Raw genomic sequence first — 23,105 nt, forward strand, 5'->3', positions numbered from 1 at the left:
AGCCCAAGACAGCAACTTGGAACGGAGTTCTGGGGAAACAAAAGTCTTACCAGGAGGTGGAGCAGGAGAAACTTGAGACGCAGCAAATACCACTGGACTCAGGATGGAATGCGGAACCGAGTCGGAGGTCTCCTCTTTGGACTCCATAGATCGGGATAAAGCGTCTGCCTTGATATTCTGAGAACCTGGGCGGAAATGAAGCTTAAAGTTAAAACGAGAGAAGAACATAGCCCACCGGGACTGGCGAGGATTGAGGCACTGGGCTGCCTTCAAATAAAGCAGATTTTTATGATCCGTATAGATGTTGAACGGAAATTTGGCCCCTTCCAGGAGATACCTCCATTCCTCAAGGGCCAGCTTGATCGCTAGTAGTTCTTGATCTCCAATGGAATAGTTAGCTTCTGCAGGGAGGAATTTACGAGAATAAAATCCACAAGGGTGAATCTTCCCATCAGTTCCCTTCTGGGAGAGAACAGCTCCAACTCCTACTGTGGAAGCATCCACCTCCAACTCGAATGGCTTGTTTACATCCGGTTGAGACAGAACTGGAGCAGACATAAAGGCCAGCTTGATCTTTTGAAATGCCGCTAAAGCTTCTTCTGACCAGTTGGAATGATCTGCCCCTTTCCGAGTTAAGTTGGTAATAGGAGCGATGAGAGTTGAAAATCCTCGGATAAACTTCCTATAATAATTGGCGAATCCCAGGAATCGCTGAATAGACTTAAGACTACTTGGAATGGACCAATTGGCAATGGCTTCCAACTTTGTCGGGTCCATCTGGAGATCCGATCCGGAAATTATATACCCCAGGAAGGGTATGGAGGGAACTTCGAAGGTACACTTGGATAATTTGCCGTAGAGACGATTCTCACGAAGACGTCGGAGAACCTCACGGACTTGCAGACGATGAGAAGAGAGATCTTGGGAGAAGATGAGGATATCATCCAGGTAAACTACGAGGTATTTGTACAGAACGTCACGGAAGATTTCGTTAACAAAGTGCTGGAACACTGCTGGGGCATTGCTCAACCCGAATGGCATTACCAGGTACTCGTAATGACCATCTCGAGTATTAAAAGCTGTCTTCCATTCGTCACCACTACGGATTCTGATGAGGTTGTAGGCACCGCGGAGATCTAACTTGGTGAAGATGCGGGCTCCCTTAACTCTATCAAACAATTCAGTGATGAGTGGTAATGGATAACTGTTCTTGATGGTAATGTCATTGAGACCCCGGTAGTCAATGCATGGACGTAATCCTCCATCCTTTTTTTTAACAAAGAAGAAGCCCGCACCAGCGGGTGAAGATGAGGGACGGATAAATCCTTTCTGTAAGTTCTCCCTGATGTAGTCGCTCATCGCCTCAGTTTCAGGAACGGATAATGGATAGGTACGCCCCCTTGGTGGTTTCTTCCCGGGAATGAGGTCAATGGGGCAATCCCACTCTCTATGGGGCGGCAGAACATCAGCAGCCTTTTCACTGAAGACGTCAGAGAAATCTTGGTAAGCCGCAGGAAGATTTGACTGGGTTTTGACTTCAGAAGACTTGATAGGACAAACTTGGGCTAAGCAGGACTGGCGACAATGTGAGCCCCAGGAAGTGAGTTGTAACGTAGACCAATCAATCTGCGGATTATGTAGTTGGAGCCAGGGCATTCCCAACACGATCTCCTGGGTTGCCTGAGGAATAACTAAAAACTTTATTAATTCAGAATGCAGGAACCCGACTCCCAGAACCACTGGTCTGGTTTGGTGAGAGATATTCCCCTTGGAGATTCGGCTACCATCTACTGCAGTGATGTAGACTGGATATGAGAGTTCGCAGATAGGCAAACGAAACTTATCTACCGCAGCTTGAGTGATGAAGTTTCCTGCGGCTCCACAGTCCACTAACGCAGATGCAGACTGAAGACCATCTGTAGTCTCTAAAGTTACAGGAAGAATGAGGTCTTGGTTTGAAGGAGCTTGTCTAGAAGATCCCAACTTGACTCCTCCTTTACAAGTCAGGATCTGGCGTTTCCCGAACGCACTGTACAAGAATTGATCTGGTGACCTGCAGCCGCACAATAAAGACACAGTCTCTCACGGAGTCTTCTTGACCGCTCCTCAGGAGTTAAGCGGGACCTATTAACTTGCATAGGCTCATCAGAAGGTGGAGGCTGAAATTGTACAGAAGGTACCATTCTTGACTTGCGCGGCTCACTACGAGCACGCTCACTGTTGCGTTCGCGGATGCGAGAGTCCAACTTGATGCATAGAGAAATCAGTTCAGGCAATTGCTCAGGGACATCGCGGGTTGCTAGTTCATCCTTGATCCGATCTGAAAGTCCATGCCAGAAGGCTGCTACCAGGGCTTGATTATTCCACTGAATCTCTGCGGCTAACGTCTGGAACTGGATGACATATTGTCCCATACTCCGGGTACCTTGACAAAGCTGAATAAGGTCTGCAGAGGCTGATGTTGCACGACCTGGCTCGTCAAAGATACGTCTGAAGGTTGACACGAATTCAGCATAGTTGTTCATCAGAGGGTCAGCACGTTCCCACAGAGGAGACACCCAACTCAAGGCAGAACCAGAGAGCAGTGAGATAATGTAGGCAACCTTGGATCTTGACGTGGGGAAATTGTGTGATAATAATTCAAACTGGATTTCACATTGGTTAAGGAACCCGCGACATAGCTTCGGACTGCCATCATATTTGCTAGGCACGGGCAGGTGCAAGCGTGACACTGGAGCTGATGCAGCCGGCGTAGAAGAATTCACAGCACTTGCAGGTGCTGGGGTAACTGGAACTGGAGTAGCAAGTACACTAGGCAGGGTTTGCTGTAGTGTATCAATCCGGGAGGACATCCCTTGCAGAAACTGGAACATCTGCTGCTGCACAGCCTCTTGACCATCCAAGCGGGAGACCAGATTTTGTAAGGCCCCTGACCCCACACTCTGACCACCGTCCGAGTCCATCGGTCCTGAACTTACTGTCAGGTTTGGTTTTGCTTGTGTCCCCGGAGGGGGCGCTAGTGGGACAGTGGAGGTAGGATGGAAGAAGTGAGGAGATGGATTGGGTTTCTGCGCATCAGCGCAATGGTGTTTTATTAACATAAAAGTTCACACAATAAGGCAGCAGAATAACGTGCAGGAATAAACAATAAAAAGTATGCAATGGAAATGGTGCAGCTTGGAAGCTGAGAGTCTATGGAGGAAATGGTAATGATGGATAAGTTCACTGGTGTGAGAACCAGAATGGTTTAAAACGTGGAGCCAGCAGAGATGGTAATAAATGTGTAGCAAACCTGGTAGCAGATGCAGGAGACTCAGGTGGAAGTTCACAGAGCAGTTCGTTAAGCTCAGGCAGCTAGCAAGCTGCTTCACAGGTGAGGTGATGGAATGCACCTGGAGAGAGTCTCTACTGCAGAGGCTGAAGCACACTGCGGTTGTAGTTAGGTGTGGAGCCAAATACAGATGCAGGGGTTGCTGATGCTTGTAGTTCCACGGAGATTTAGGAAGGTAACCAGGAACACGGAGGAACAGGTAGGTAACCAGGAACACGGAGGATCCAGGAAGGTAACCAGGAACACGGAGGAATCCAGGCACATGGGTCGCAGGAGTGACACAAAGTTCAGGACAACCACAGGCTCACCCTGCAGCTCCTGATATACCCCCTGGTGTGCAGACATTGGTTGGAGTGGGAAAAGGAGGTGCGGCCAAGCTCCGGATTGGCCGCCGTACTCTGACCGATGGAGACTGTTATGGCGGCGCCCATGCCGCGGCCCGGCGGGAATGCGGCGTGCTCACACGCCCGCTGTTACAGGAGCGTTCCTAAGCCCAGGATGACGTCCGGCGGCAGAGGGGCGGACGACAGCAGAACGTAGGGACCCCGGACGGAGTCCGCACCGACGGACAGATGTGGCTGTGGTGAGTCGATTCCTGACACATGTGTGACTAATTCTCTGAATTTCTATTACCAGATAGGTTCAGGTATGGTTACAGGTAATGTTTAGTGTGCTGGGGGGAAATTTAGGGGTGGGGATTTGCACCCCCTCCCTCTCTGTCTGTTGTAGGTAATAACCCTATCAGGGTCACAAGGGAGTAATTGTGATGGAACAGGCTGGGAATGCTCAGTGGCGGGCAGGGAGTCCATGCTTTCACTTACCAGTGATTCCTGTGATGCAGCGAACTCAGCGGCGGCCATCTTGGAAGGTACCTTCTGCTTAGGCTGGCGCTGCTGTCTTCGCTGGGCTGGAGCCGCCAGAAAATGGTCCATCAGGTGCCTGGGTAGTTCCCCTGACAGCAGAGGTAAGCGGCAGGGGTGAATTTGGTCGGCGTGCGGGCTCATTAGGGCTGGGGCGGCCACGGAGCTCACACTGCTGTGGCTGCACGCATTGCTGCCGGAACTGGAAGTCGGGCTGCAACTTTAACTGCAATTGAATTAGTTTAAACGTGTACAAAGTAGCAGATATATCACAACCTGCATTACACCGTAGCACTTCATATTCAAATTCAGACTCATTTGCACACAGTAGATTTGTCTCTTCCTGCTCTTTTATTTGTGCGAATACGATGAACATTTTGAGGGAAAAAGACACTCGTCATGGCTTAGTTGCCCGGGACCTGGTGAGCCGAGAGGGTGTTTTTGGTGTGACTGAAGCCACAGTGTATGATGATTCATCTGTACATAGCATTTATTTAAAGTTTATAGTGGTAACTGAACTTTGTAGTTGTACACTTCATTGGAACCATATTTTCATATTTTATAGAAACATAGAATTTGATGGCAGATAAGAACCACTTGGTCCATCTAGTCTGCCCCTTTTTTTACCATATTTTTACCTCAAACCTTATTTGATCCTTATTATTTTTAAGGATATCCTTATGTCTATCCCATGCATGTTTAAATTGCTCTACTGTCTTCGCTTCTACCACCTCTAATGGGAGGTTATTCAACTCAGGAGTGTAGCGAGGGTGGCTCCGGTGGAGCACGAACTCCAGGCACTGAAAAAGTTAGAGGGCCCACTGCCGCCCACCACCCCCTTCCTCTCCGTGGGTCATTGTACTGGCGGACACAGAGCAGGAGGAGGAGAAGCAGAGGGGGCGCACACTGACTCGGACTAAGATACTAGATAGGGAACAGGGCAGGCCAGAGGCGACAGCAGGAGCTCTGCCCGCCTACTTTATATGTCTCACTGTCTGCTTATTGCTATGCAGCAGGGTTACTTCTGTCCTGCAGCACCGCTCTCTGCCCCTGCTGCTTCAGCACCTCTCTCTTTCCTGTAAGCTTGCGCTAGCTGCTGCAGCACCTCTTTCTGCCTGGCTGATGTAGCATCTCTCTCTGCCCCGACTGCTGCAGCAATTCACTCTACATTGATGCAGCAGCACCTCTATTTGCCCCAGCTGCTGCTGCAGCACCTCTCTGTGCATTAAAAGCTGCAGCACCTCACTCCATCTCTCTGCCCCTCAGGCAATTTTGGGGAATTATTTTCATTGAAGCATAGTGGGATTATCAGGTCTGGGATGGCAGTTGTAGATGATTATTCTCATTGAGGCATTGAGAATTATCAAATCGGGTTGTGGTAAATTATTTTCATTGAGAGTTTGGAAGGTTTCACAGGGTTAATTTTTGTTGGGAGCCAATTAACCTACCAGTATATTTTTGTATTGTGGGAGGAAATTGGAGTACCTGGAGGAAACCCACGCAAGCACAGAGAGAATTTACAAACTCCACACCGTTTGGTGGAAATCGAATCCATGACCTCAGTGCTGTGAGAGTAACATTGGCAAACACCACTTCCGGTTGACTCACATGTTGCACGTTTGGTGGTGTCTTCTACTCTGCCTGTCACTACCGACACCTCTCTGAAGGAACCGACAGATAAGCTCGTGGAGGGTTGCTTGAAGTCTATTTACACTCTTGCGGGTGCTGTGCATAGACCTACTATAGCGGCTTCTTCGGCAGCAAAAGCTATTGAAGCCTGGGTTCAAGAAGTTGAAGCGGAGCTACCTTCTAATTTTTCTGATAATGCCTGACAGTGTCTTTCATATATTACCACAGCCTCATTACATACAGGAGGTGGCCTCTGATGCTGGTGTGCTGGCAACCAAAGCGTCTACTACGTCCATTTTGGCTCGCTGGATACTGTGGTTGCGATCCTGGTCTGTGTATCTGGACTCTAAAAAGACCTTGGAGGTGATCCCTTTTAAGGGAAACATCCATTTTGGGGAAGATCTGAACAAGATTGTTGCTGACTTAGCGTCTGCTAAAACTGCATGTCTGCCGAGTACTAATCCTTCGGCTCCAAAGGCTAAAAGTACCACCTTTTGTTCCTTATGACCTCCAAGTAAAGCAAAGGGTCAGGCGTACCCGAAAAGGCTCGCACTTCCAAAACCTCTAAGCCCAAACCTAAATGTTCCTGGGCTGCCCGTCAGCCTGCTTCCAAACCAGACAAGCCTGCTGCATGACGGGGCGGGCCTCTCCCTGGGGGATCCCAGGGTGGGAGGCCGACTTCTGCGGTTCGCCCAGGTATGGTTACAGACCACTTCAGACGCCTGGGTGAGGGAAGTCATCACTCACGGATACGCCATCTCTTTCAAGAAACGTCCCCCTCGCTAGTTTTGCTCAACAAATATCCCTTCGGATCCATTAAAAGCAAAAACTCTACATTTGGTGGTACAATCCCTCCTGGAAACAGGAGTGATAGTGCCGGTGCCTCTGGCTCAGAGAGGCAGGGGGTACTATTCAATGCTGTTCCTAGTTCCGAAATGGAACCTCACGGCCCAGTCTCAATCTCAAGTCTTTGAACAAATTTGTGAAGTTTTCCAAGTTGCGTATGGAAACTATTCGCTCCATATTTCAGGCCTTGGAGCCCAAGGACTATATGGTATCCCTGGACATTCAGGATGCTTACCTACATATACCTATTGCCATGTCGCATCAGCAATATCTGCGGTTTGTTATTGGCAACCTACATTATCAATTCCAGGCCTTGCCTTTTGGACTGACCACGGCTCCACGAATCTTCACCAATGTCATGGCGGTCATGATGGCCCTTCTACGCCATCAGGGTATCAGGATCCTGCCGTATCTGGATGACTTGTTGATCCTGGCAAACTCCCCAGAGGTTCTCCTCCGTCATCTGGAGCTGACGGTCCAATTCCTGCAAGCCCACGGGTGGCTCATCAACTGGAAGAAATCCTCGCTGGTTCATGCTCAGACCATAATACAACTGGGGGCGTTACTGGACTCTCACAACCAACAGATGTTCTTGTATCCGGAGAAGGTCCTGAAACTTCAGAACAGGATACAATGCTTTATCTCTCGCCCTCGTGTAGCGATGCAAGTACTAGGCCTCATGGTGTCGGCTTTCGACATGGCAGAGTACGCTCAATTTCATTCTCGCCCTCTGCAGAGGTTAATCCTTTCCAAGTGAGATGGCTTGCCTCACCGGATCAGGTCTCACATGATTTCCTTGACTCCGGAAGTCCGTCTGTCTCTGAGCTGGTGGCTCCAGGACCAACGATTGAGCAGGGGTCGTCCCTTCTGGATCTCCAACTGGGTCCTCCTAACGACGGATGCCAGTCTGCAGGGGTTGGAGCGCGGTGTTGGAGCAACACTCTCTTTAGGGTCGGTGGACCAGGGAGGAATCTCTCCTTCCGATAAACATTCTGGAGTTGTGGGCAGTGTTCAATGCTCTGAAACAGTCGGACAACGCCATTATGGTGGCATACATAAATCATCAAGGGGGCACTCAAAGCCGCATGGCAATGATGGACGTGTCAAAGATTCTTCTATGGGTGGAACACCATCTGCCAGCCATATCTGCAGTGTTCATTCCGGGTGTCCTCAACTGGGAAGCGGACTTCCTCAGTCATCAGGACGTACACGCCAGAGAGTGGAGCCTTCATCCAGAAGTCTTTCAACTCCTAGTGGACAAGTGCAGTCTACCAGATGTAGACCAGATGGTGTCTCGACACAATCACAAGGTTCCGGTCTTCGGAGCAAAGACAAGGGATCCTCAAGCAGCGTTCGTGGATGCACTGGCAATTCCATGGAACTTTCAGCTGCCATACATGTTCCCTCCCATGTCACTCCTGCCCAGGGTAATAAGGAAGTTCAAGCACGAAGGAGGATAACTACTTCTAATCGCTCCAGCATGGCCCAGATGGCATTGGTTCTCAGACCTGCAGGGTTTCTCGATAGAGCGTCCTATTCTTCTTCCGCAATGCCCAGACCTGCTCGTTCAGGGCCCTTGTGTCTACTAGGATCTAGCCCGACTGGCTTTGACGGCGTGGTTCTTGAAGCTTCAGTTCTGAGGGCCAAAGGATTTTCTGAGGCGGTCATTAAAACTATGTTGAAAACCCGTAAACCGGCTTCGGCTTGGATTTATTATAGGGTCTGGAATTCTTACTTCACCTTGTGTGCGGCTAAGAATTATGATGCATACAAGTTCAGTACTGCCAAACCTTTGGCTTTTCTGCAACAGGGCCTGCAATTAGGCCTTCGTCTGGCCTCCCTCAAGGTTTATATTTCAGTCTTGTCGGTATGGTTTCAGAGAAGAATTGTGACTTTGCCTGAGTTTGGGGTCAACTTTCACTCAGGGTGTTTTACGGATTCAATCTCCCTATATTCCTCCTGTGGATCCTTGGGATTTGTCAGTTGTTCTGGATGCCCTACAAGAGTCTCCTTTTGAACCTCTTGAGTCTGTGGACCTTAAATGGCTTACACTTAAGGTTTTATTTTTGATGGCTATTGCTTTTGCTAGAAGGTTTTCTGACTTGGGAGCCTTATCCTGTCGGTCACCCTTTCTGATTTTTCACCGTGACCGTGCGGTTCTTAGAACTCACCCTGGTTATCTGCCTAAGGTGGTGTCGTCTTTCCACCTTAACCAAGAGATTGTGATTCCGGCCTTTATCTCTCCTGGTTTGTCCTCCAAAGAACGGTCTTTGGATGTGGTACGGGCTCTCCATATATATGTGAAGAGAACCGCCTCTCTTAGGAGATCCGATTCTCTCTTTGTCCGTTTTGGTTTTCACAAACGTGGCTGGCCTGCAAATAAGCAGACCTTGGCCAGATGGATTAGAATGGTGATTGCACAAGCTTATGTACAGGCTGGACTTCCAGCTACTGCTACTATCAAGGCCCATTCTACTTGGTCTGTTGGACCTTCTTGGGCGGCCCGTCGTGGCGCATCCCTGGAACAGTTGTGCAAGGCGGCTATGTGGTCCTCAGTAAACACGTTCATCAGGTTCTATGCCTTTAATACTTCTGCCTCCCAGGATGCTTCCTTTGGATGCCGGGTTCTTGTGTCCACTACAGTGCGTCCACTCCCATGAAGAACTGTTTTAGGACATCCCCGATGTTATTCCCTGTGGAATACCAGTGTACCCCGCTGTGGAAAAGGAGATTTATGGTAAGATTTACCATTGTTAAATCTCTTTCTGCGAGGTACACTGGATTCCACAGGGCGCCAACCCTGATGCACTTAGCTTCTTTGGGTTGGTATGGCATTAGCCGCTGGTACCTTCTCCTGTCGTGTGAATGTGTTTATATGTGGCTACTAACTACTGTTGTCTCTCTTTTACCTGCTACTGCATTGGACTGGTTAACAAAACTGAGCTCCAGTGCCTGGAGGCGGGGATATAGAGGCGGTGCAGTGCATCTTGGGAACAGTCAAAGCTTTAGCCTGTTGGTGCCTCGGATCAAGATCCAATTCTACACCCTGATGTAGGGGTGTAGAGTTGATTGTGGGTAATCAGGAGGCTGTAAAGAGTTGATAATAGGCCTTTCAATTAAGACCTAAAGAGGCGAAAACTTTCTAGAGTAGTATATGGTGGGTGGCATCGAGAACCTAACGCGGATGTATAGAGGTGTCGGAATTGGAAATATTGATAAAAACATTCGGAGGGCAAACCCAGCCTACAGTATCTTGGAGGTCAGAAGACTCAGGGAATACATGAAGAGTGACAAGGTCACAAATAAAGTTAATATTATGTGTGGTCCAATAGTCAAAGAGTTTGGGGTCAACTCCAGGAGGAAATGCCTCATTAGTCCATAGAAGTGTCATGTGGAGATGATTTTGGACCAAGCAAAATACTCTACTACAGTGGTCCATAAATCAAGCGAAAAGCAGAGGGTATGGGTTGGGGAGAGGAAGGAGGTCTGTGACTGGGGTGCCTCCAAAAAAATGAGTACATAGAGAGGAAATTTACAATGTTGGCCTCAAGATGTTGGAGTCCATTAACCCTCTAGCTACTCCTACCATCTCATACCCCTAGAACTGTCCTTTACATTCTCTACATTTGAGGTACATGCTATCTGCCTCTTCCAACCTATTTATCTTCAAATAGCTGTCATTTACGGCCCCCCTGGCATTCCCTTTAAATTCCTTGACAACTTTGCTTCCTGGCTTCCTCACTACCTCTCTTTTGACATTCCCTTCATTATCTTAGGCGATTTCAACATCCCAATCAATATCCCCACTAAATCCCCTGCCTCTAAACCCCTTAACCTTACATCTTTGCTTGGTCTCTCCCACGCTCTAAGGCAGACTTCCTCCTTTTCAAACTTATGCTCTCTTCCTTCAGTGCTGCCCTTTCCCTCATGAAACAGTCATACTTGAAGAACCTTATTTCCTCCCAGTCTTCAAACCGCGAGAACCTCTTTGCCACTCTCAACTCCCTCTTCTGTCTACCCCCACCTGGTCTCAGCTCCTCACTCTTAGCTCTTGACCTTGCCACTTCACATACAAAATTGACTCCATACATGAGGACATCACATACAACCAAACCATCAGCAATCCGCCACCTCTTTTCCCTTAACACCCCTCCCAATCCCTTTTAGCAACTCTGATATCTTTCTCCCATGTATATGGTGAGGAAACCATGGCCCTCATTCGTCCCCCCCTCCACCTCCCCACTTGACCTTATACCCTCATGTCTCCTCTGCTACCTCTCTTTCTGTCTGTTCCCATCTTGGCCACCTCAATCTCTCACTCTCAACAGGTACTGTCCTCTCTGCCTTCAAGCATGCACTCATCTCCTCTATTCTTAAAAAACCTATACTTGATACTCTCTCTCTAACTATTGACCCATCTCTCTCCACCCTATTGCCTCCAAACTCCTTAAGCATATTGTCTACAACTCCCTTACTGCCTTTCTTAATGCCAACTCACTGCTTGACCCATTCTAGTCTAGCTTCTGTCCTATCCACTTTACTGAAACTACCCTCATGAAAGTCTGAAGTGACCTCCTTTATGCTAAATCCAAGGGCCACTACTCTCTGCTTATTCTCCTTGATCTCTCTGCTGCTTTTGACACTGTGGACCAACCTCTCCTTCTGCAAATCCTTCACTCCCTTAGTCTGCATGATACTGCCCACTCCTGGCTTTCCTCCTATTTCTCTGACCATTCCATCTTTGTCTCCTCTCATGACTCCACCCCCCCCCCCCACTTCCGCTAACTGTAGGTGTCCACCAAGGTTCTGTTCTTGGTCTGGTACTTTTCTCTCTTTATACATCCTCTTTAGGTGGTGAGCTCATTAGTGTCACTGGCCTAGACTGAGGGTGTTGTGAACTTGGGGATTCTTCCGATGGTTGGGAAGAGGAACCACAACTGAAAAGGGAAGGCCTGATATAGGACTTCCTCATACAGGACGCTGAAAGTGGAGTTTGATGAAATATTAAAGAGCTTTATTTGCAAAGGAAAACAACTTAAAGTCAAATGCCAAAAAGGAATAAATGAGGAAATGTCCAGACCCACTGAAGGGTTTAGTGAGCAGTATTGGGGATGCTGGTAATAGAAGAAACTGCGGGTGATGTTTAGAAAGTCACTGATAACTTATGGAGCTTATGAATGATGATTATTAGCACTGATGGTTGAAGAACTTGTGAGTGGTGACAGAGACGCTGATGACGTGAGAAACTGAAGTGCAGGGGTTTTTGACGCTGTGAATTTGTAAAGCTTGGGAACGGACACTGAGATGCTGATGACGTGAGAAATTGAAGTGCAGAGGTTTTAGACGCTGTGGATTTATAGAACTTGAGAATGGAGATTGAGACGCTGATGATTTGAAGTGCAGGGGTTTTAGACGCTGTGGATTTGTGGGGCTTGGGAACGGAGACTGAGACGCTGATGACGTGAGAAACTGAAGTGCAGGGGTTTTAGACGCTGTGGATTTGTAGAACTTGAAAACGTAGACTGAGACGCTGATGATGTGAGGAATTGAAGTGCAGGGGTTTTAAACGCTGTGGATTTGAGAACGGAGACTGAGACGCTGTTGGATTTGTGGAACTTGAGAACGGAGACTTGAGACGCTGATTACTTGGAACACGGATGACTGGTACGCAGAGAGATTATCGGCTGCTGAATACACTGGAGCCGGTGTAGCGAACTGGCAGCTGGAAATGCCGGAGACACTGGAGTACAACTGCAGAGATCCTTGCCGGGGACAATTAGCTCTTTTGACTTACAATATCATCTCTAAGCTGATGATACTCAAATCTACCTTTCCTCCCCTGACCTCTCCCCCGCTCTCATCACTCATGTATCTAACTATTTCTCTGCTAACTCTTCCTGGATGTCCCAGTGCTTTCTTGAACTTAACATGTCTAAGACTGAGCTGATCATTTGTCCACCCTTCCGCACAACCTCACCTCCCACAAGTTCATTATCTGTTAATGGCACTACTATCTCCTTTAGCTCCCAAGTGCTCTGTCTGAGCCTTGACTCCCTCTCCTTAAAACCACACATTCAGCACCTCTCACAAACCTGTCACTTTCATCTCAGGATCAGACCCTTTCTCATCCAGGATGCCACTAAGATACTTATCCACTTACTGGTCATCTCCAGACTGTACTACTGTAATCTTCTATCTGGCATCCATGACAAATGCATCTCTATACTCCAATCTATACTCAATGCTGCTGCCCGGCTTATCATCCTCACCAAACGTACTGCATCCACCTCCCCTCTCTTACATTCCCTTCACTGGCTCCTCTTCCCCTTCAGAATCCATTTCAAGCCTCTCACACTCACTTACAAAGCCCTCACCCACTCCTCTCCCATTTACATCTCTGACCTTATCTCCCTTTACACTCCTGCCCATCCTCTTTGCTCTGCTAATTCATGCCGCCTCTCCAGCCTACTGTTTACCTCCTCCCACTCCTACCTCCAAGATTTTGCATGTGCTGCTCCCTTTCTCTGTAATTATCTATCTCTCCCCCTCAGACTCTCCAAATTGGCCCTCAAGACCCAATTCTGCACCAAACCCAGCCATCTCTCATCCTAAGCCCTTTGTCCCACATTCACTTTCTACCCCGTCTGTGTGCCCCTCCCCTTTAGAATGTAAGCTTTTGCGAGCAGGGCCCTCTTCCCTCATGTGCTTTTCCATCTCTGACTTAGCCTATCTTCTTTTCAATACTCCCTTCGATGGCACCAAATCCCTCCATTTTCTTCCACCCTCATACTTATTTCAGTGTAATCTACTGACGCAGCTATGCTTATATACCCTGTACTTGTCCTATATTGTCTTGAATTGTAAGTAACTATTTTCTTGTTTTGCTTCTTTGTTTATGTACTCTATAATTAGGTGCTGCAGATCCCATGTGATGCCATATAAATAAAGTATAATAATAATTAAAATCATCAAAAGTACTGCAATGACAATTAGCATGAGCCAAGACTGCTTGAGTAAGGTGAGCTGTTATGTAATATTTGTGGTAGTTTTGGAGACCTAGGTCACCATCTATGGAGCAATGACCGAGAATCCAGAACCACACCCTGGGCCTCTTACCACACCATATAAATCTAGACACTAAACACTGAAGATTAGACATAACAAGGGATGGACACAGACTGGAAGTGTAAAGAGGTAGAGGAACCTTGCGAGAACATTCATTTTGATGGCATTAATACATCCATGGGGGACCCATATGAAATCGGTCCCCCAGGTCCCAAGATCTTGCTGAATTTTCTATAAAAGGGGAGGAAAGTTTGCAGTGAATAGTTGGTCGTAAGATTTGGTGTGCTGCACACCTGGGTACTTCACAGAACAAGAACGCCAACGGAAGTCAAAATTACTTTATTATTAAAGAAGTGTTTGGGTGCAGAGGAGGACCTCAATTTTAACTCAATTAATTCTAAAAAGATAACTGGCTATAGGTGTGAAGCTCAGCAAGGAACCAGGAAAGGGAAGATGAAGGTTTGGTTATAGTGAGCATAGTTTTATGGTTTACAGGACTGATTTGGATACCCAAAATGTCTGGGTTACTATGTAAGCTAGCTGCCAATGGCTCTTTTATTAAGGCAAGATAGGTGATTGGGGGCAACCTTGCCTAGTACCATCATGAATATTAAATGTGAGAGATAAATCTGTTTGCTAGAGCCAAATCAGAAGGATTGAAATAAAGAGATGCTATGCCACACATACAGTTCAGATGCATGAAGGTCCAGTCTACTCTGTCTATGGCCTTTTCTGTGTCTTTGATCATCTCCAGGGCAGGGAAAGATTTCTCATTAGCTATGAGTATGAAATCGAGGAGTTTATGATTGTTGTCTGAGGATTGAAGGCCAGGATTAAAGCCAACTTGGTCTAGATGTACTGGTGAGGAAATAATCAATGCGAGTTGGGTAGCCAGAATTTTTGCAAAAAGTTTAGAAGGGAAATTGGTCTATAGCTAGTGCATGGAGTGGGATCACATCCTTCTTCATGAAAAACTATGATCTCTGACCTGGTGGTGGCACCATCAAATTTCCGGGCGCCAAGAACTGTATTATAAAAATCAACAAGCAAGGGGGAAAGGGCAAGCAAAAACCTCTTATAATCAGAGGCAGTAAAGCAGTCAGGACCAGGACCTGCAAATGATTTAAGAGATTTAAGAGATATGACTGCAGTGGCCAGGTCTAGTCTTATTTCTAAGTTCTTCAGGACATTTTGAATGTTCTAGTATTTTCATTTGCATTTCTTATAGTACATTTTTGGGAGAGTTTTCAGTTTTTGTCTTGTGGAATTGCTATTCAAGGCTGTAAAATGTAATTGCACAGTATCCTGCAATTTGCCATATAACTACTTTTCCTTTTAAATTGGAATTAACTTTGATTTCAAAAACTATATTTCTGTTTTGATAGAGACATATTATAATGAAAGAAAATGATTTCATATAGAGAACATACCAACAAAATAAGAATCACATTTGGATAGCTGTGCAGTATACTTAGTATTGGATTTGAAGTACATTGGGTAGCTGGCATGAGTTTAGCCACATTGCTTGCTTTTGGGTTCTTCTCGCTCACTACACTGCAATCTTCTTGAATAATCCAAAGTTCCATCACTTGTCTACCATATTTCTGCATCAGCTGGGGATAGCGGAGGAAGAATTTGAGGAAAATAGGATGATGAAAGTAGACCAGGTGGATTTCAGGAACATTTTCTAATATTTTACAAATCACATTTAGCGAAATCTGCAAGGAAGTACAGAAATTACTATTAGATTTAAGGCATAAGAATATATTACACACGTCACTTATCTTGAAATCTATTTTTAGAATGTTATAATGATTAGCTTCACTATAAAAGTACTCACTCCTATTTTATTTTAAGTAATTTTTTATTATTTTCTTTTTTCAAGGGAAACAAAAAGAACATAGAAACAAAAAGAAAAAACCCCACAAACAAACACAAAAACATACAGTGAATAAACATATACAATCCATGTCACAATGTCATATACAGATCAATAAAAAGTGCCGTGTTTATATCAATACATAAGGGTTTTGTGATCATTAATCTCTCATATAGTATTAACAATCAGAGAGTTGAGCTGGAGCCGCCATAGCCGTAGCTAGACGGGAGGTGTTCCACCTGTTCCACTTATTGAGATAATGTGGCAGGGTCCCTCTAGACCAGAGGTTCTCAAACTCGGTCCTCGGGGGCCCACACAGTGCATGTTTTGCAGGTCTCCTCACAGAATCGCAAGTGAAATAATTAGCTCCACCTGTGGACCTTTTAAAATGTGTCAGTGAGTAATTAATACACCTGTGCACCTGCTGGGTTACCTGCAAAACATGCACTGTGTGGGCTCCCGAGGACCGAGTTTGAGAACCGCTGCTCTAGACCTATGTGTAAACCTTTCGTGTCCAGATACCTCATTTACCAGAGCCTGCTAGTTGTATAGGTTAGGAGGGGAGACAGCAAACCAGTTACGCGCTATAATCACCTTCGTTAAGGTAGTCAAGCAAAGAACATATTTATAAAGTATCGGACAGTAGGTTTCCTCTAAATCTAGGGTAAACATTCACAATTTAGGAGAGAAGGGGGGTAACATCGGTTCTGTAATTAGTATGTCTGACCAAATCGCTTCCCAGAAAGCATACACAGTTGGGCATAACCATAATAAGTGCCAGAAATTAGCTCCAGAGGCACCACACCTCGGGCATGTATCATTAGGCTGCAGCCCCGCTTTAAAAAGAGAAACTGGAGTTCTATACGACCTATGAAGAATAAAAAAGAAGACTTGTTGATATCTGATACATGGAGTAGTATACTTAAGAGAGCACAACACCTGGAGCCACTGGTCATCTTCAAGCGGACCTATGTCCTGCTCCCATTTAAGTTTAAGCAGGTCAAAAACATTCGGGCAAATGTGATCATTAAGGCTAGCATATAAAGTGGAAACTTGATGTCTCGTACCCAGGTCCACAACCAATTCTTTAATTGGCGAATTAGAAATGGTCGGAGATGAAACCGCAAATTGTGCTGCACCGCATGACGGAGCTGTAGGTAACGATAAAAGGATTTATTGGATATATCAAGCTGATCCCGCAGTTGCGCAAAAGATTTGAAAACACCATTATCATATAGCTGTGAAATTGTTATAAGGCCCGCACCAATCCATATATTATCTTGTGTGAGATGCAATAGTTCCCTATATGTTGTGTTAAACCAAAGGGGCGTATCGGAATCTGTATCGCTCCAGTCATAAAAAGAGTGAGCCAGTCGCCATACAAGTAGCGATTGACGGAGTAGAGGGGGAAGACCAGCAGTAGAAAAGGCTGAAAGAAGGAACTGAACAGGGGAGAAGTGAGACCCCACACACTCGGCAAAGAATCTCACAAACGTGGGACTATCGCTATTTAAAATCCAACTGGACAAATGTACAAGTTGAGCAGCCAGATAATAAGCGCGCATATTAGGAAAGCCCAATCCTCCAGCAGATTTAGCCTTAACCAGAGCTCTCAGGGCAACCCTAGGTGCCTTGTTACCCCAAACAAATGAAGAGAGTACACTATCAATGCCAGAGAATACCTTCTTAGGAATATAAACAGGGGAATGTTGTAATAGGTAAAGAAATTTCAGTTGGATCACAATTTTAATTAGATTAATGCGACCCGTGACAGTAAGGGGAAGCTTCTTCCATACATGGAACCGACGCTTCAAATCCTCCATGACCTGGTCTATGTTATGATGCACAAAAGTTGTGACATCAGGAGTGATCCAGACACCAAGATATCGAAAGCGGAGGGTCCACTGCAGTGAGCAAACAATAGGTAACGGGTCAGGGACAATACCAGATAAGGGGAGGATATGAGATTTATTCCAATTGATAGACAAGCCAGAATAGAAGCCAAATGTGTCAACAATATTCAGCAGGGAGGTCAGGGAAACATCGGCATCATTGAGAAACAAGAGCATATCATCAGCGTACAATACGATAACATCCTCATGTTCATCAATAGTAATGCCCCTAACATCAGGGGACATTCTAACAAAACTCGCCAGTGGTTCTATAGCTAGGACAAAGAGGGCAGGGGACAACGGGCAGCCCTGTCTAGTACCACGATATAAAGCGAAGGGGGACGTAACAAAACCATTGACAGATAGACGAGCCATAGGAGAGGAGTAGAGCAACTGCAACCATCATATAAATTTGGGGCCAAAAGCAAATTTTCTAAGGACTTCCCACAGGTAATCCCATTCCACGGAGTCAAATGCCTTAGCGGCGTCCAAGGAAACCACCACGGCATCCGATCCCGATTGATCCCCCCTCTGCAGATGACAAAACAGCCGCCTCAGGTTTTGTAGGGTAGACTTGCCTGGCATAAACCCTGTCTGGTTATCATGAATAATCGATGCTATAACAGTATTAAGTCGAATCGCCAAAATCTTGGCCAAAATTTTTACATCAGTGGATAGCAATGATATTGGGTGGTAGGAGTCTGGGACCGTAGGGTCCACTCACTCCTATTTTACTTAATCTGTTAATTTAAAGCACTCATCACAATTTACAATTCATCTTTAACACATTCAGGGGTATGGTTGAGGTGAGGGTGGGTTGTAAGAAATTTTGGTCAGTGTATTATTTTACTGTGGTTTTTGTATTGTTTAGCCTCGTAGGAAGTATCTTATTTTAATCTGTATAAATATACCCTATCCACCTTACATATTACCTAGCTGTCATTCCTTATATTACCTGCCCCTATCTCTATTATCTATAGTTACCCTCAAACCATTTTCATATTCTAGTCCTCACCCAATCTTTTAAGGCACATGATTATGCTCTCCCCGTTTGGGTTTAGATATTACTGCCCCTGCTCTCCAATTACCTACATAGCCACAGCATTAATAAAATTAAAAAAAACACCACCACCATTTTTAGTACATATACCCAATAACGCACATATTTTATTCCTATTTTCATCACATCTACCTCTACCAACCTCTTCCACCAGCCCATTGTTTACTGGTCTCCATCATTTGACATTACATGTATCCTGATATTACACTATTCCAATGCCTCTCCCCCTTGACATTTTGATATAACATTTCAAGTGTTATATCTGTTTTGATTACATACTCCTTTTGAGCTTCCATTTCTATCCAACTGCATTCATATGATATCAATTACCTATTGCATATTTACTGTATAATGTTTCAGTCTCTATTTTCCTATCTGTAATATTTAATCATTGCATTGAGAACTTTTTATCTCCAACTCCATTACCCATATCCCATTTGAAAATGTGATAAAACGTGTTTATTTTTCTCCTTATGCTTCCCATTTGGTATAAAGGTTTTATTTGCGTTAACAACATCTTATAACAAGAATAGTGTTAGAAGATCCAAATTCGCTTGAAACTACAATGGAATAGACAATGCACCATATCTTGAGTTTGTAACAAAAAAAAAAAACCGGTATAAGTGCAGGAACTTATAAGAAAAGGTAGGCATTATAGGTCAACCTACAAATCCGTAAGATAAGATAATGTAATACATAAAACAAAAACAAAAAAAAATCAAAGAATGTGACTTCTACCGATCCATTTGTTAGAAACCTAAAACAAAACAATATATTGAAAAGACAAGGGGAACACAAGAGGAAGGGTAAGGACAGTTACAAAGGGAATACACTTTGATTCTTAAAAAGGAAATAGATAACATAATTAGAGAGATCACACATCTTACTTGTTGGGGAATATTGTAATCAAATAGAAGAGAACCCTGGAAGCAGGTTATATAATACCTGTGTCTAGGTGGATTCATCCAAGCTGTCAATAAATTTTCCCCATTTAGTAAAGAATTTCTCCGGCGACGCTGTAGGTTCAGTTATTAAAAAACTTTTATCAAAGTAAACTAATTGTATCAGTCTGGACTTCAATTCTAGAATACTCGGGGAGGATTTTTTAATCCAATTGGTTAAAATGAGTTGTTTTAGCTAAGGTCATTGTGATAAACAAAAAGGGAGTAGTGTCATTACTTTGTTTACCAAATTCCAAGAGTACTGACTGAAAACCATGTCTGAATGGGGAAGCATTCGATATCGCTGCTGTCAGGATCCCAGCAGCCGGGATATTATAATAATTATAATATAATAATTTTATTTATATAGCGCTCTTTCTCCAATAGGACTCAAGGCGCTTTTGTAGTACACCCGTCTGAATGAGTAATATCCAGAATGTCATAGCTCCAAGACTTAGCCAGAGAATCCTGTAGAGGTGAAGGGGAAGTTGATAATAATAAGGGGTTATATAATACTTTAGTTTTATATTTATAGTGTGAGAGATTTTGTCCGATTTAATAATATTAATAACTATATCTGTGGAGCTATTGAATTGTGTAGGCTGAGGGATAGAGATAGCAAGATTTCGTACCTGGAGGTACATGAAAAATGATTGTTACGAATATAGTATTTATCCTTGAGTAGGGAGAAAGGCAGTATTGTGCTTCCTAGGTCAAATAATTTGGTAGGTAGATTCAAACCCTTCTGGCACCAACTGGAAAATAATGATGTATGCATAGAGGGGAGGGAAATTGGGATTGCCCCAAAGCGGAATACAAGGAGAGTAAACATGTTTCCTACCCATTTTTTTATTTATCTTGAGGCATGCAGCATAGGTGTTTCTGAAAAGAAGATTATCTAATAAAGCCTGTGGAATAATATAGATGTGAGAGTGCAATAAAGCTCCGGGAGAGCATGGGGCATAGGTAGCCATTCCGAGTTGATCGCTAGCTGCTTTCGTTCGCTCTGCAGCGATGAGGTAAAAAAATGGCACTTCTGCGCATGCGTATGCGGCACAATGCGCATGCGCTTCGTACTATTGCAACAAACGATGTAGTTTCACACAAGGTCTAGCGAAGCTTTTCAGTCGCACAACTGGCTGCAGAGTGATTGACAGGAAGAGGGCGTTTTTGGGTGTCAACTGACCGTTTCCAGGGAGTGTTCAGAAAAACGTAGGCATGTCAGGAATAACGCAGGCGTGGCTGGGTGAACGCAGGGTGCGTTCGTGATGTCAAAACAGGAACTGAACAGTCTGAAGTGATCGCAAGCGCTAAGTAGGTATTGAGCTACTCTAAAACTGCACAAAAAAAGTTTGCCGCCGCTCTGCGATCCTTTCGGTCGCACTTCTGCTAAGCTAAAATACACTACCAGTGGGAGGCAGCATAGCGTTTGCACGGCTGCTAAAAACTGCTAGCGAGCGAACAACTCGGAATGACCACCATAGTCATAGTCAGTATATGTCGATCTTTCTAGTAACAAGTCAGATATATAATGATAATGGATGGAAAGGGAGTAGGTATCTGTTACGCACACCAGTGCTAACAGGAGTATACCGGTGTATGAACAGAGAGGGAAGCGAAGCAAACAAACTCACAGACAGTATAACATAACATACACAGGAGGTGATGGAATAACTAATAAACACAAAGTGAACGGAGAAGCCCAAAGGCTCAGGAATTGGGTGTCTCCCTAGTGTCAGGAATGCTCAGATGGAATAGAGCTGACAATGAAGCGAGGTGTAGTGATTTAACATGTGGAGCACCTGAAATGATGTTGCTAAGAGCAACAGAAAAAACCCCAAAGGGTTACCAACGGGTGTGGGAATAAACTCCTTGGTCAGAGATAGAAATATAGACACAAGGAGAGTATCCACAATCCTAACCCCCACTTGCAGGGCACAGGTTCAGCTTACTGCCACTAAACTGACACCTGGACGCCCTGCACAGTGAGGGAGGATTAAGCAAGCAGGTCTGAGAGTACAGCCGCAAACCTCCTGGGTTCGCAGAATAGCAAAAGAACCCCAGCAGGTCAAACAACTGACTCCAGTCTTACTGCTAGTTCCGGATTGGCAGAGTGAAGTACCGAATCCCAAGGCCTATTTGCAGTAAGCAACAAGTAAATACAAAGTCACACAGTACTAGCTAACTCTCTGGAACTGACTAACAAACAAAGATTCAGCAGCATTTGCCTAGCCTGAGAGGATGGTTTATATAGCAGGTGCTGTCCACGCCCCACTCAGACCTCACAGACTGTGAGCACAAAACCAGCGCCGGATTCCCTGCCGTGCACAGAGCCTGTAACCACTACACAGTAAAAACCCGGACTGGAGTATCAGCTGCGCTCAGGTTACTTCGCTAACACTTGCCTCCCGGTTGCCATGGCGACGTGGCAGCACAGAGCAGGAGATCCTAACAGTACCCCCCCTCTGACGAGGGGTCAAAGAACCCCTACCACCGGGTTTATCGGGGAACTGCGAGAAGAAAGAGCGTATCAGTCTGGGGGCATGAAGATCACAACTGCGCACCCACGACCGCTCCTCCGGGCCATACCCCTTCCAGTGCACCAAAAATGACAGCCGACCCCGAACCATCTTGGAGTCAAGAACCCTTTCAACCACAAACTCCCTCTGACCTCGTATCAGAAGAGGAGAAGGTCTTCCACTGGAAGAAGGATTACTAACCGCCAGTTTTAAAAGGGAACAATGAAATGTTTTATTGATACCCAATAAACGGGGCAGATCTAACTGAAATGCCACCGGATTGATAACCCTGGTGATCTTATAAGGGCCGATGAACCGGGGGCCTAACTTATGAGATGGCTGTCTCAACTTCAAATTCTTGGTGGACAACCAGACGAAGTCTCCTAATTTGAAGCTGCAGGGTCTTCTCCGCTTATCAAAAACCCTTTTGGTCACTAATGACAAAGACACAAGGGCTTTCTTCATTTTCCTCCAAATACCCCTAAGGACCGAAACAACAGAGGAACCACCAGGCGTGGAATCCAGGGGGTCAAAAGAATTGGCCTTAGGATGATGCCCATACACACAAAGGAAGGGAGAGATCCCTATAGCAGAGTGAGCCGCGTTGTTATAGGCAAACTCCGCCATGGACAGATGAGCAACCCAGTCAGTATGACACTTGGAGACATAACACCTGAGGAACTGCTCCAAGGACTGGTTCACCCTCTCAGTCTGCCCATTAGACTGTGGATGGTAGCCTGACGACAAGCTCACAGAAATCTGGAGATCAGAACAAAATGCCCTCCAGAATTTGGCCACAAACTGGGATCCACGGTCAGAGACCACATAAAGTGGCAACCCGTGGAGGCGCACAACATGCTGCATAAATAACTCAGACAGGCGTCTGGCCGATGGCAACCCAACCAGTGGAACGAAATGCGCCATCTTCGAAAACCTGTCAACGACAACCCAAATGGCTGTCATCCCCAAGGATTTGGGCAAGTCCACCACAAAATCCATGGAAATGTGAGTCCATGGCTTAGACGGAATAGAGAGTGGATGTAATGGGCCGACAGGAACCCCTCTAGGAGTTTTATTTCGGGC

The 23,105-nt window shown here is 45.5% G+C and overlaps 1 protein-coding gene across 2 annotated transcripts in view; it reads right to left on the reverse strand.

Moving 5' to 3' along the window:
- MEI1 (meiotic double-stranded break formation protein 1) overlaps positions 1-23,105 on the reverse strand; it is a 1,382,157-nt gene that overhangs the window by 289,522 nt on the left and 1,069,530 nt on the right. For both annotated transcript variants that reach the window (XM_063940445.1, XM_063940446.1), the window contains exon 20: positions 15,162-15,449. In XM_063940445.1, the coding sequence (XP_063796515.1) occupies positions 15,162-15,449 (288 nt within the window). The remainder of the gene's footprint in view (positions 1-15,161; positions 15,450-23,105) is intronic.

Source organism: Pseudophryne corroboree, chromosome 9, assembly GCF_028390025.1.
Source record: "Pseudophryne corroboree isolate aPseCor3 chromosome 9, aPseCor3.hap2, whole genome shotgun sequence".
Lineage (NCBI taxonomy): Eukaryota > Metazoa > Chordata > Amphibia > Anura > Myobatrachidae > Pseudophryne > Pseudophryne corroboree.